At 38.4% G+C, this 13,690-nt stretch overlaps 1 protein-coding gene across 2 annotated transcripts in view; it reads right to left on the reverse strand.

Moving 5' to 3' along the window:
• Positions 1–7,779: 7,779 nt before the first annotated feature.
• LOC119790894 (metal transporter CNNM4) overlaps positions 7,780–13,690 on the reverse strand; it is a 72,749-nt gene continuing 66,838 nt past the window's right edge. For both annotated transcript variants that reach the window (XM_038296638.1, XM_038296639.1), the window contains 2 exons: positions 12,919–13,094; positions 7,780–8,341 (listed from right to left, as the gene is read on the reverse strand). In XM_038296638.1, the coding sequence (XP_038152566.1) occupies positions 7,829–8,341; positions 12,919–13,094 (689 nt within the window). In that variant the 3' untranslated portion in view covers positions 7,780–7,828. The remainder of the gene's footprint in view (positions 8,342–12,918; positions 13,095–13,690) is intronic.

A 13,690-nucleotide genomic window follows, 5' to 3' on the forward strand; every position in this document is an offset into this window, starting at 1 on the left:
AAAGCCAACACTGATTGGACGTTCGTTTGGTGAACGGCTCCAAATTTTCTTTAACGGAGAGTCTCCAGACTGATTAGCGAGTGAAATCTTGAAAGCTCGCGAGATCAGGATGGTCTCACGAGGCTAGGACAGTGACACAATGGTGGAAAATGACGGGATTAGGCGACTTTTACGTGCCCGAGGGGTCAGTCCCCGGTGATGCTATTTCCTTTATGGAAGAGCAGAAGCTGATTAAAACAAGAGAGCCGAGATTAATGTCAGAATTCCAAGATTCGAGAAGAGAAGTATAATAATTCTCATATTATACTGAAATAAAATGTAAAAATGAGTTAACTTTTTCTTATTTTTTTTCTGTGGCCCTAATCCTCCTCCGTAATAAAGAGGTGTGAAAAAAACAAAAAATAGAAAATTCTGACAATTCAAATCATTCTTTGAAATGTTCTAACATCATTAATTGCATTTATTATTTAGTCGATAAATCCAAATTCTTACCATGACATAAACCGTATCGCGATAACAACACAATAAATGTTCCTCCCTATCCTGGAGCGAACAAAGTTATCTTAACTCAGTTTAGATGGAATCTACTTATTTAGAGACATATGTGGAATTAAATTCATAGTTGGAGGTCAGAGTTTCTGAGTTGGAATCCAGGAAATATGCTGTGAGAGCTTTTGGGACTTTACGAGTCAGAATGCTGACTCTGAATGTCCCTAAACCCAATATGGCCACCAAATGTATAAAAAGGAATGATAACTGTAGTAAAAAGTTTTGGAAAATTTTCCTAATTACAAGAGGAACAAAATCCACATTCCAACTTCCAGGGCGGCACACCGCTAGCTTGTTGCCCTGATTAATAATGATTGAGCTCCTGGGCTAACGCAAGTCAAACTTAGGCTGTGCCTAAAGGTATGACCCTTCAATCACTATATACTGACCGTTCGGACAGATCATCACAACCTTTCGCTCCCCGATGGTCACGTGACCCCGCCTCCCCACACCGTACCTGCGCCATCTTTGTTATCTGTCGCCACTGTCTGGTAGCAAAAGCTTATGGCTACAGCGGGCCGTTGTGACGGCAAATCCCATGATGCTTTGCGAGGAGAGCTCTCCTTATCTGACCATAGATGATCACTACTTTTCAAGGTGCATTGTGGGAAATTTCAAGTCCTCTACTTTTTCATCCACTAGATGTCCAGACACTCATCTAAAATGGCGTAACCACCACATAATAATAATAATACATTTTATTTCAAAGGCGCTTTTCTGGAGACTCACCGTACAAAAGATAAAAACAAAATGGCAGAAACAAAGTCAGAACACAGAATAAAAAAAACATGTAAAAAATACAAAGGCTGGTACAGGGAAGAGAATAGGCAATTTTAAACAGATGAGTGTTGAGTTGTGAATTGAAATTGACAAATGAGTTGATGTTTCTAAGTAGGGGTGGTAGAGAGTTCCAGAGGCGGGGGCCACTGTATAAATATACTGTATAAATATATATATATATATATAATCATGGCCGTTTCTATACAGGGGCCAACGTTATGGCCCCATAATACTCAAAGAAATTGTAATGATGATCTGCGCTGGAACAGACATGGTTACTGATAGGTCCTTTGGTTCCATTTCATTTTTTTTTCCTTCACAATTCTGTTTTACTAATTATTTAAAAACAATAAAGTGATAGTTTCAGTGGTGTGGAGCTAGGATCCCAGTTTTCATCTGCTAAATGTTTTTTTTTCAAAACAAATACATTTTTACAGCTGAATTTATCAGTTTTTCTTGAGTTCTAATTCAGATTTCATAGAAAACTGTAACTTTAACTTAAATTAAGTCAGAAATATGTACAATTCCTAAATCTACCTAATAAGACAGAGAATTTAAATTAAACCAAATTGAATAGAAAGTTAACTTCATGCAGCCATCTTAATATATTTAAAATACTTGCCTCTTTTGCCCGCCGTGAAAACACGTTGCCCCCCCTGGCCCTTTTGGTCTAGAACCGCCACTGTTTATAACGCCCTATATAGTGATTAGGGTAGACATTCAGACAAAGCCACAGCTTTGGAGCAGTTTGGTTACCCTCATGAGACCAAACTTGTTATTGGTTAATGCACCCCAGGAAGTGATGTCACATCCAATTTAAACTGGGTTAGTTATGGAAAACCTTTTCCTCACTGTAGACAATTTTTTGGTGTTAAAACAATATCGGGACGCCAAGGGCCGTCTTTTAGATTTAGCTTATTTCATCACATATTTCATCATATATATATCTATATATAAATATATATATATATATATATATATATATATATATATATATATATATATATATATATATATAGAACATTACTTAGGTATAGAGGTGAGTATTGGCATGAGTGTTTCGATTCGATACATGTCGCGATACTTGGGTCACGATACGATATTATCACGATATTGCAGTATCACTATATATTGCCATATTTTCCCCAGCTATCAAAATCTAATGATGAGATAAAACATCAAGTGCTGTATGTTTTCATCAGAAAATATTGATTAGGTATTATTGTCCATGTTGTTTGGGGTTTTCTTCCACTGTGACTGCCTCAAATACAGATTTGGTGCTGGACGCACAGTTAAAGGGCTCCACAGCGCTTTCTGCCAGAGTGGTGGTGCCCATTTTCCCATCAATGTTTTATGAAACCATTTTTTTTTTTAAATCGATACTAAGAAGTAAAAGATCGATATTATATTGGGCAGCCGAATATCACGATATATCGCCAAAACGATTATTTCCCACACCCCTACTTAGGTAACTAAAGATGTGCTAAGAATTATTACTTTTTTGTAAGCTTGGCGGCCATATTGAATTTTCAGGCTGGGTTGGAGGAACCGTGGCTAAAGACAAAACTATAAACTGGAAAAAAAAAATCGATATCTAGATGAGTAATTTTTTATTAAAATAAATGCATTTCTTCTTGAATTGACAAGGTAAAAGAGACACTTTGCCAATGGAATGAGACAATTTTCATTTACAATAAGAAAACACAATTGCATTGTCTTATTTCTAGTGCATGTTATCTAATTATCTTAAGATGAAAAAATACTCATTCCATTGGCAAACTATTTCATTTACCTACTCAAATTAAGGGTAAGTACACTTAATTTAAGACATTTTTACTTATTTCTAGATCGTTTTTCCAGTGTAAAAATGCCTTCTGGTAGGTTCCTTTGAGTTTGAAATTCAGTAATAACATCTGCATAGAAAACAACATATTTCCAATGTTAACCACAAACTTATTTCCTCCGTCAACAAGCAGAAACTAAATCATTACGGTGAACAAATGCATAAAAATGACAAAACTTCACAGTTGTTTTCAGCAGCTTTCTCAACAAGCTACTGTACCAGCATTATGACAGTGGGTTCACATTAAGGAGAAAAAACTCAGAGTTATTTTTTCTCCCATTTAGCTCCTAAAATCCCAAACTTACAGAGAAATGCTTCTATGTGAGGAACTTTTTTTGTTGTGCAACGCTGAAGCCGGACACCAAATAAGTTTAGCTTATTCTGGCAAATGTTTGGTGAGGATTTAAACAAATAAGCTTCTGCAGAGAAGCGAAGCGAGCCCCGAACGTTCAGTACTCACAGAAACCTGGAAGGGCGGCGCTTTCTCCCTGGTTTGGTCTTCAGGTGATCATTAAACAGCTAAACCAGTGGAAATAATAACATCAACAAAAGCTCAGTGTCATTTACAAACCATTCACAGCCAGTGACTTTCAGTGGGGATGCCGAGTGGAAGACATACAAAAAAAATAAACCATTTTTAAATATATATATATATATAAAATAAACATCAAATGCATGATGTAACCACATTTACACAAATAAATAATCGCATACAAACTCTAGATGAAAACATATTGCCTTCTGGATGACCAACCGCTGAATCATACAGCTGCTTTTGCAGGTTTTTAACACTTTCAATAAGATATCTGACGGCTTATTGCTTGCTGCAGAGTTCCTGGGAGCCACGGGTTACCTTGGCTTCCTGAGCGATTAAAGGGATGCAGCAAATATTGGGCAAATGTTGAGAGAATATTATGTGGCAGCCACATTTGCACTGCAAAAACTGGTCAAGATTTCCTAAAATAAGCATATTTACCCTCAATTTGAGCCGGTAAGTAAAACAATCTGCCAATGGAATGAGTATATTTGTCCTTAATATTAGATATTATGAACTTAACAGAAGATGATGAAATTTTTTTTTCTTCTTTTATAAGTAAACCATCTTATTTCATCAGCAGATTAACTCCTTAAATTGAGGGAAATACCCTTATTTCGAGATCAATTGACCTTTTTTTTATTTAAATTTCAGCAGTGTGTTAAAAGCCTCTCATAAACAAATATTAATAATCTCATAATTTGCAGACGACAGTAAACTTAAACACTGGAAAATGTAGAAAATGACTGCCTCTAATTCATACGGAGAACGAGGCGAGGCAGCAAACCGCTGCATCTCAAGCTGTAGGTTTTAAAATTTTTCTGGGTGAGACCACACACTGGAAAAACGATCTAGAAATAAGTAAAAAATGTCTTAAATCAAGTGTATTTACCCTTAATCTGAGTAGGTAAATAAGATAGTTTGCCAATGGAATGAGTATTTTTACTCTTGAAATAAGATAATTAGATAATATGCTCTTGAAATAAGACAACGCAATTGTTTTTTCTTATTTTAAGTGCAAATTGTCCTTTTTCATTGGCAAAATGTCACTTTTACCTCCTCAATCCAAGAACAAATGTAGATATTTTAAGAAAAAATGACTTAGATTTATTCCAGTGAGCTTTATGAAATAATGTGGCTGCCACTGGGCATATGTAAACCACCAACATACAGCAGGTTCTGATAATCATCGGGATCAGGAAATATAGATTTGAAATTTGTATTCTGCACATAAACGCACGTATTTCATTTGAACTTAATAAACAGATGAATTCACAATGGTTGTGCAGAAGCTAATTTGTCTCGTACAAAAGATAAAAAATAACACTTGGTATGACAGTATTAGGAGATTTAAGGTCGGAATTATAAGAATTTTAACTCCCAATCTCATGACTTTAATTATAATTATGACAAAATCTCAGAATTATGACTTCAAAGTATTTGATTATGACTTTAAATCTAATATGAAAGTCTAAATTATTCCTCTAAATCTCATAATTCAGACTTTAAATCTGATAATTATCACATACTACACTGGAAAAACGATCTAGAAATAAGTAAAATTTCTTAAATTAAGTGTATTTACCCTTAATTTGAGTAGCTAAATGAGATAGTTTGCACATGGAATTAATATTTTTCTTCTTAAAATAAGATAATTAGATAAAATGCACTTAAAATAAGACAATGCAATTGTGTTTTCTTATTTTAAATGTAAAATGTCTTTTGTCTCCTCAATCAAAAAACAAATAAACTTATTTTAAGAAAAATTACTTATCTAGATATGGTTTTTTCCAGTGTATGTGCCAGGCTTTACTTTTCAGTGGGAGAAACAACCTTCCTTAATGGGTAAATCCAATTTTAAGGACTCCTTTTCCAGATTAAAAGCATTTTGCTGACTGTTTTAATTCATTTGAACACTTTTACTCTAACAGAATAAATAAAACCAACAGTTTAGATGCTCAGTAGATTCAAACCTGCAGCCTTGGTGCTCTGCTACTCGACTGACTATTACAGCGGATCTGGTCACTTTGCTGGTTGTTGCTTTTTTAACATCTTCTCAACTTCAGACAAAGTCTCTGATTCCAATAACTTAATTCAGCCAAAGCAGACCTGAACTCATGCATATTGTAAATGATGCCACCATTGTTAACTTTTTAACTTTGGAAGCTTCAATCTTTGGAACAAAGAGGAAAAACAATAAAATAAATAGATGCAAACAAAGTGAAAGTGTTTCCATCAGGGACATAGCAGTCAAGGATTTTCCCTGTGGAAACCTAAAAGGTCCGTCTGCTAAATAAAAAAAAATAAAATCCCTGCCAAAACTGATCAGAAAATAAGTCGAAAATTCTTCAAATCAGTGTATTTGCTCTTAATCTGAGCAGATAAATCAGACCACCTTCCAACAGATGAGTAGTTTTGTCCTTAGAATAAGATAATTAGATATAATGCACTTGAAATAATAATAATAACAACCTATTTTAAAAATAAAACCTCTCATTCTGATAGAAAATTGTCTTACTTATCCGCTCAGATCAAGAGAAAATACATTTATTTAAAAGAAAAAAGGATTATTATCAATTTTGGCAGAGAGAAAAAACAAGAAAACAAACATTTCATTTGCAAAAGGGTATTAAATAACATGTGCAGCCGACGTACAAAGGAGGTAATTGGAGTCATTTGTGCTGCTCTAAGCTCTGGTCAATCTCATAAGGCAGAGTAGAGAATAAATTACAGAAAAATAACAAAGAAAAAGCTGATTAAAGCTTGATAGATGAGTTTTGTATTGTTATAATATGTGAAAAAAACATTAAAAACATTTAATTTAGAGTTAAAACAGTTAAATAAAATTGAACCAGGTGTTACAGTAAAAATAATTACTGTATTATCTGAGTCATGAAAGGTTTTAACCGCCTGATTAGGGCCGACTTAGCCCCTCAAGCTAACAGCTAAAACAAATGAAAGATGCAAAATAATTTGTGCAAAATAATCAAATAAATTCCTTGCAAAAATATATCTGTTTTCCTGTCTATATATATATATATATATATATATATATATATGTCTGTATATAAATTCTTTACTTGTTTTAAAATATGCTTCAATATTTAAAACATCACTAAGAGATTTAAATCATCTAAATATATTTTAATTAATATATAAACTTTTGAATTCATCTCATCATAAGTTATAATATCAATATATATTTTAATGCCTTTGCTTTTTAATGTGTATAATAATTTTATCTGATCTCATTTTTAACTATTTGCTGACATGTTTTGGATTTTTGGTCTTTTTTTTTACCTCAGTGTTATTCCGCCCCCTAGTGGATAAAGATAAACTAACAAAAACTAAAAGCAGTTATTAATGCAGAAGCTGTTTGTTAAAAGCGTTCCTGACACATTTATTTTGCAATTTTAGTCCTTTTGCATATTTTAAAAGAACCTAAGCCTCTACTTTATGACATGATGTGTTTCTTTGAGCAAAAAAAAATAATAATAAAGACCTTGAATTAAAACGCTTGAGAATTTTTAGTTTCTGTCTGAACCTCATGTCATGTGTATTTGAAAACCTCAGGGCTGAATTTATATATAATTTTTTACTTTATTTATTTACTTTATGAATTATAAAGCATTTTTAAATTGAGTCAAAACTAAATAAGCTGGAGGTATCCGTTGGTTGTGACTTTTCCTTTTGCTGAAATTTAAAAACCTCAACAAAAGTTATTTTTTTTATGTCTAAAAAGGCAATTCAACATGCTACCAGAAGGGGGCAGTGTAAAGCTCACGCCTCTCCTTCAGCTGTGCAACCTTCTACAATAAGCAGCTAAATCCGTCTTCCATTTACCTCCAGTGTAGCACGGCAGAGGCAGACACGCCGCCTGTGCAGATCAAGCTAAAACGCAAAGGTAGATGATTTTTGGTCGGACTGGTCCTTCAAGAAAATACATCCCCAAACGGGGCCCCTCAGACTCCCTGCTGTTCCCACTCTGTACCGCGTTCCTGGTCTTTAGTCAGTGTAGGGATGGGAACATGCAAGGAGTGATGGTGGAGAGCGGAGAGGTGCTGATCCTTGGTTGTTTTTTTTTTAGTAGTGCAAGGTATGGAACAGACAGCTCTCTGAAGTTAAATGGTGCTTTCAGTGTGTGTGTGACTGATGGTGTGGACATGTTGGGAGGACTGGGTGTAACTGGGCCGGCGGAGGCCCGCGCAGTTCGGCTGCTCACTGAGCAGAGTGGTGGTCTCTCCCGGTCCGCTGTCGGACGGCGGGGAATGCTGAGGTTTGGAAGGAAGCGATGAGCCCACAGCAGGTTTCAGAGCACATGGCAGCGCGCCCACACAGGAGGGAGGGGTGTGGTTGCTCGGAGGGGGCGTGGCCTGGGGTAAGACCTGGCTCGACCTGCGGCCGGCGGAGCCCACGGTGAAGGAGGCGCGGGCGCTCTGGGGCGTGGGCTGGGAGTTGGGTGACGGGTGCTTGCCAGGGGGCGTGGCCAGAGCCAGCGGGGTTTTTGTTTCTGGGGGCGTCAATGGAGGCAAGGAAATGGAAATATCCAAGCAGGCGTGGCTGCCCTCTGGAGACTGCGGCGTGCTGTCCAACCTGGACGCCAGAAGAGCGTTCTGGTAGTGAGCGCGGGTGACCTGAGGAGGACAATGACAGACTAAAACATTGCTGGATGGTTTTACAAAACTTCAACTTTAGCATGTCCACAGTTTGTTCCTCATAACGAACCTTTCATACGCAGCTTATGAGCTTTAACTTTATTTAATTGCCTGTAACAATAGCAGCTACGTACATTTGCTGATCAGTGAGTAAAAAGTAGTTTGAATCTATTTAGAAGTGAGAAAGTCCACCTTAAAACTTAATCTGTGCAATCAGTTCATCCAGATTACCATCCTGCCTTCAAATATTATTTCTGTCGGGGCCGCTCAGACCCCGCTCATGTCAGCCGTGACAGCGGGGCGCTGTCACGGCTGGAAGGCGTTTTTCATATAAATAATCCAAACTGCAGGCACCAGGATAATAAAATCAAACACATTTTGCCGGCAGATTTCGGCATTTTAAGGTAATTTAGGCGTTAATAAACTGTTTCAGAGGAGTGATCAAAGCGCTCTGCATCATCAGTGCTTCCTGTCTCCCTGCCTGCAGCTGCTCCTGCTGCTCTAGACGCGCTGCAGATAGCGTGCGCGTCATGTGTTTTGAAGGCGTCGTTTCGTGGGGTGGTCTGAAGGGAGAGGCATGGTGGTGTTTGTTCAAAAATATAGCTTGCTGGATCAGTTTTTCCAAGATCTACGGCGCCTTTAAGGTCTCTGAATAGGGTAACATTGGTTGGGCTGAAAATGAATTATTTGCTGTTCTATGAGCCCTAATGCAGCCCGCTTAAAAGCCAAGAATGAAACGACAGGTTTTCTTCCTTTTATGGTATGATCATGGATATAATTAGATGAGCTGTGCTCTGATTGGTTGGTTTACTGAGCAAAGACGCATCATAGCAACAAGCACTCACTCACTGAAACATCAAATGGTTGATACGGACACATTAGATGTTGAACCATTTATGTATGAGCCAGAATCAGAGGAAGAATCGATATAATTTACACGATAAAGTTAACGTTACTCCTTGTTTTAACCTCTTAAAGTGGTAACACTATCGCCTTAGCTGGGTAACATTATAGCTTAGCTTCTAGCAACCAAACTATCGTGATTCTACTCAGCTTTAGTCATCTGGCTGGAATAGACTAAGAAAATAACCTGATGAAGATCTGGACAAATACGCATCGTAAAGTGTAGATTTATATATCAACATGTTATTTATTGAAGGAAATAAAGTCAGGGAAATTACATGACACCCATGGCTAACAAACTGAATGTAACACATTCTGCATGCTGCTACATACGGTATCCTAGCAACAGCTTAGCAATCATACTTCCAGCCCCTTGTTTCAGCAAAAGAAGTTTAGTAACTCCTGCTTTGAACTTTTCAAGATTTTGAAAGCTGTCTTCTGTAAAAAGCTGAGAGCAAATAAACAGGTGAGCTTCAAACTTTGCAGAGAAGTTCTGATACAAAAAAAATAATCCATGCCTAATTAATCCGCCAGATTTCCCCCTTCCTCTGTACAGCCTGGAACTCTGCATATACACCTGTGGTTCTGGCTCATTTTCAATACAGAAACTTCCTGCTTTGTAATTCTTGTAGAAGTAAACCCAGCCGAAAGCTAAACAGCTAAACTGGTGTCTTATGCTACGTTCACACCTAAAGCAGGAAAGGCAGCAGGAGCAGCTAGTTTACATGCAGAATGTACTGACACGGGAGTGGATTTTCACTCCTGTCCCGGCCCACTCCCACAGAAAAAAATAGTGTCCCGTCCCGATCCCAGGCCACAGTAGAAATCTAAATCCTGTCCCGTCCCACTCCTGATGAAATTACTCCCACTCCCATCCCATTCAGAATGACTCCCGCTCCTGCACCACTCCCATTCTTGTTGTCTTCAATAAGATTTAACTTTTAACGTCGTGTTCGCCACTAACTGTTGGTCCCTCCATTGTTGTTTTTGAGAGCAGGTGAAAAACTCAGAGCGGAAGCACTGTTGGTTTTTGGGTCGTGTAGTTTTTTTTTACTCGCATTATAGGGTAGGCTTCAAGGAAAAAAACTACAAAATGGCAGCGCCAGTACTGGATTTTTTTCCTTTCTATTTTATTTTATTTTTTGGCATCAATCCTAGTTTTTTTTAGTTACTATTGGTTTGCTCCCGCTCCCGTTAATGTTTAATCCTGTACCGTCCCAATCACGTGATTGTTACTAATACTGACTCCCATCCCACGGGAATCCCGTGACCCGTGGGATTCCCGAAAAAATGTCAGTCTCTAACGCACATCAAGGCGCAGGAAAATTTCCCACAGCGCGTTGTGAGCTTCTGAGCACCTGATGCACAGAACGCGCTGCAAATGCAGCAGCTACTAGAGTTGGAAAAATTGAACTTTTGCTGCTTGATGCGCCACATCAACCAATGAAAGAAGCTGATCTGGGAGCTGGCAGGGAGACAGACACAGCGCTGCTGATGCAGAGCGCTATGATCACTCCTCTGAAACAGTTTATTAACGACTAAATTAACTTAAAATGCTGAAATCTGCTGGCAAAACGTGTTCACTTTTATTATCCTGGTGCCTGGATTTTAGATTGCGTACATGAAAAAGAGGCGACCGGGCCAGAAGCTGCTGTTGAATGGGATTCCTAGTGACAGCGCGCTGCCGGTGTACAGGGGTCTGAGCAGCTCCAACAGCAAAATAATATTAAAAGGCAGGATGGTAATCTGGATGATCTGACTGCACAGATGAAGTTTTCAGGTGGACTTTCCCATTTCAAAATATTCAAACTACTTTTTACTCACTGATCACAGCAAATATAGCCGCCATTGCTACAGGTAAAGAAAGGATAGAGTAGCTCCGCCCAAAAACCCACTTTTTTCCACCATGCAGCCAGAGCAGCAAAGATGCTTCAACCGCGCATCAGAACTGAACTTTTACAAGCATCAAAAATGAAGCAGCATGCACGTTTTTGCTGCTCTTGCTGCGTGTGTTCTGAACGCAGCATTACATCTTTGCGACCTTTATTCATGTTCTTGGGCCGTGAACCAGTGGGCTGGTCTGTATGTAAATTTTTTAAAAGTACAGGCCAGAACCAAATAAGGAAACATCCCCGAGTTTACGTCAACTCGGTGCTACGTTTGGAATCGCACATTTTATGGTGGAAGTTTAGAATTGTGAGATTTGCAGAGAAATGAGGTGTCGATGGGGTTTGAACTTCTCTGTACGTCCATTTCACCCACTGAACTACCGTTATTCATCTATGACAATGGAAACTCGGTGTCGCATTCTATGACCCCTTTAAGGTTCAATGTTTTTCTTTCTTTTTAGAGACATAAACTTAAGCAGACGGTGAAAGATCTTGTGCAATTTGGGCAATGATGAGTAAAGTGAAAGATGTTAGTCATTTTCATTCAAAAACAATAGGTTTTTCCACAGTTTTTGGTTTTAATCTGGTTGGTTAATCTGATGCATCCAACCAATCTTTTGGTTAAACTAACCAATCTAATTTGGCAGTGTTATTACCCAATCTATATTGGTAAAAAAGGCAAACCAATGTAAATAAGTAGCATTGCTACTTTCAAAAGCCTAAGGCAGGCGTTGAACCAACAACCACTGGATTGGAGAGCAGAGTCTTACAGCTGACGGCACCTGCAATACTAACTGTCACTTAATACAAGTAGATACAAATTAATATATCCAAACTATCCAACTGGCCACAACTCTCCAACAAACTCCTGCATCTTGACTGAATACTGAGGCTGTCTAAATGCCTGTTGATTTGCGGGTGATCTGAACCACTTCCTGAAGCTGTCGCGGTGTTATGCGGTGTAGCAAGGCTTCGGACGTCTTCGATTTTGGCCCCTCCCCTAAATGAAGATAGCCTCAATACATGCTTAGCGGAAACGCCCCCTCCACGAAGCCTCAGCTCATCTCATAACATCACTATCCAACACATTTTTGAAGTAATTTCTGCCTGTTTTCAACAATAATATTGATTTCAAATATCCGGGTGCTTTATCTTGTTTATTGAAAAGCAGCCAATCAAACACTAGAGTATCTATGGAAGCGGCTCTAGTCTCACCCACTGAGTTTCATAGTTAACAGTTTAAATTATTTACTATTTTAAATTTCTTTTAAATATTTCCTGGCAGATTAACTTAATTTTTAATGTATAAATCTAAAGAAACGTCTGCTCTCTGGCTCCCCCTACTGGTCCTTTTTTGAAAGGCCCTGTTCTGAAGGTGGGAGCCTGTTTACTGCAGAGGGATGCAGAAAAAAGCTTTAATGTTACAAAACATTTACTTAGTACTGCTTTAGCTGTACAAAATTGTTTAATGCTGTATAATATAAATAAATGCATCATATAAATATTCAAATACGCATATATGTATTTTCTTTTTTATGTATACTTGAGTTTAATTCTATATTTTTCCATTTCATTTTGTCCCCTTTAATCCTCCCAATTGTTTCTCTTTAATAAAAGAAATAACCACTAAAGTCATCAATCTTAGATGTTAGATTTGGATGATCATTTTCTACTTAATGTACTTTATAAATGATCATTAGATGGGGAACTGCTCCTTTTAAGCCAATATGTTTAAATTTGCATCACTTTTCGTTTAGGACTAACCTTGACGTACTGAAGATCAGCCAGAGCTCGAACGCTGAAGTCTGGGATGTACTGGAACGGGGTTCCTGGGATCTGAGTGTTGCTCCCGCTCATAGAGCCGCTCTCCTGAGCGCGTTCGGTGCAGCTCAGAGACGCCGAGCGGTTCAGGTTCCCCGCGTGCGACGGAGAGCGAAACTCTGGGGATGGACAGAGAAGACAGGTGAGCGGCGGCGCCGCGGGAAAATAAAGAGGAAGGAGCAGAGCCAGGAGATCTCAGGATGAAAACACACCGATGCATAACACTGGAGAGGGAAGAGTGTAGCACAGTGAAGCGGAGAGAAGTGATGAACGCACTGCGGCGCATCACGGGGAAAAACATCAGAACTTTATCAATGAGCAACGGATGATGCAGAGAGGAGAACGCAACAGACAGGACATGCGATGAGAAAAAGGGCACAGGTTGGACATGACATGGCTGCAGCCCAGGTGGCAGACGTCTCTCATTGGCTGGTTTTACGGCTGTCGCTCCAAGTGAGGGAGCAGCCCAGGTTTCCATGGTTACCTGATTTAAGCTGAATTTGAGGAATCAGGGAAACTTCTGGGCGTAAAGAAGCTGAGCACATGCTGCTGTATAACATTTTGCTTAACTGATAACAAAAAGGCTGCAAACGAGGTGGAAACTACGGAAGAGGATTAGGGCCACTGAAAAAAAAAAAAAAGATAACTGATTTTTAAATTTTATTTCAGTTTAACACGGGGGAAAAAGTCAGAATTCTGATTTTAGTCTTAGAAT

The sequence above is a fragment of the Cyprinodon tularosa genome, unplaced genomic scaffold (assembly GCF_016077235.1).
Source record: "Cyprinodon tularosa strain WSP-4 unplaced genomic scaffold, ASM1607723v1 ctg374, whole genome shotgun sequence".
NCBI classification, from domain to species: Eukaryota; Metazoa; Chordata; class Actinopteri; order Cyprinodontiformes; family Cyprinodontidae; genus Cyprinodon; species Cyprinodon tularosa.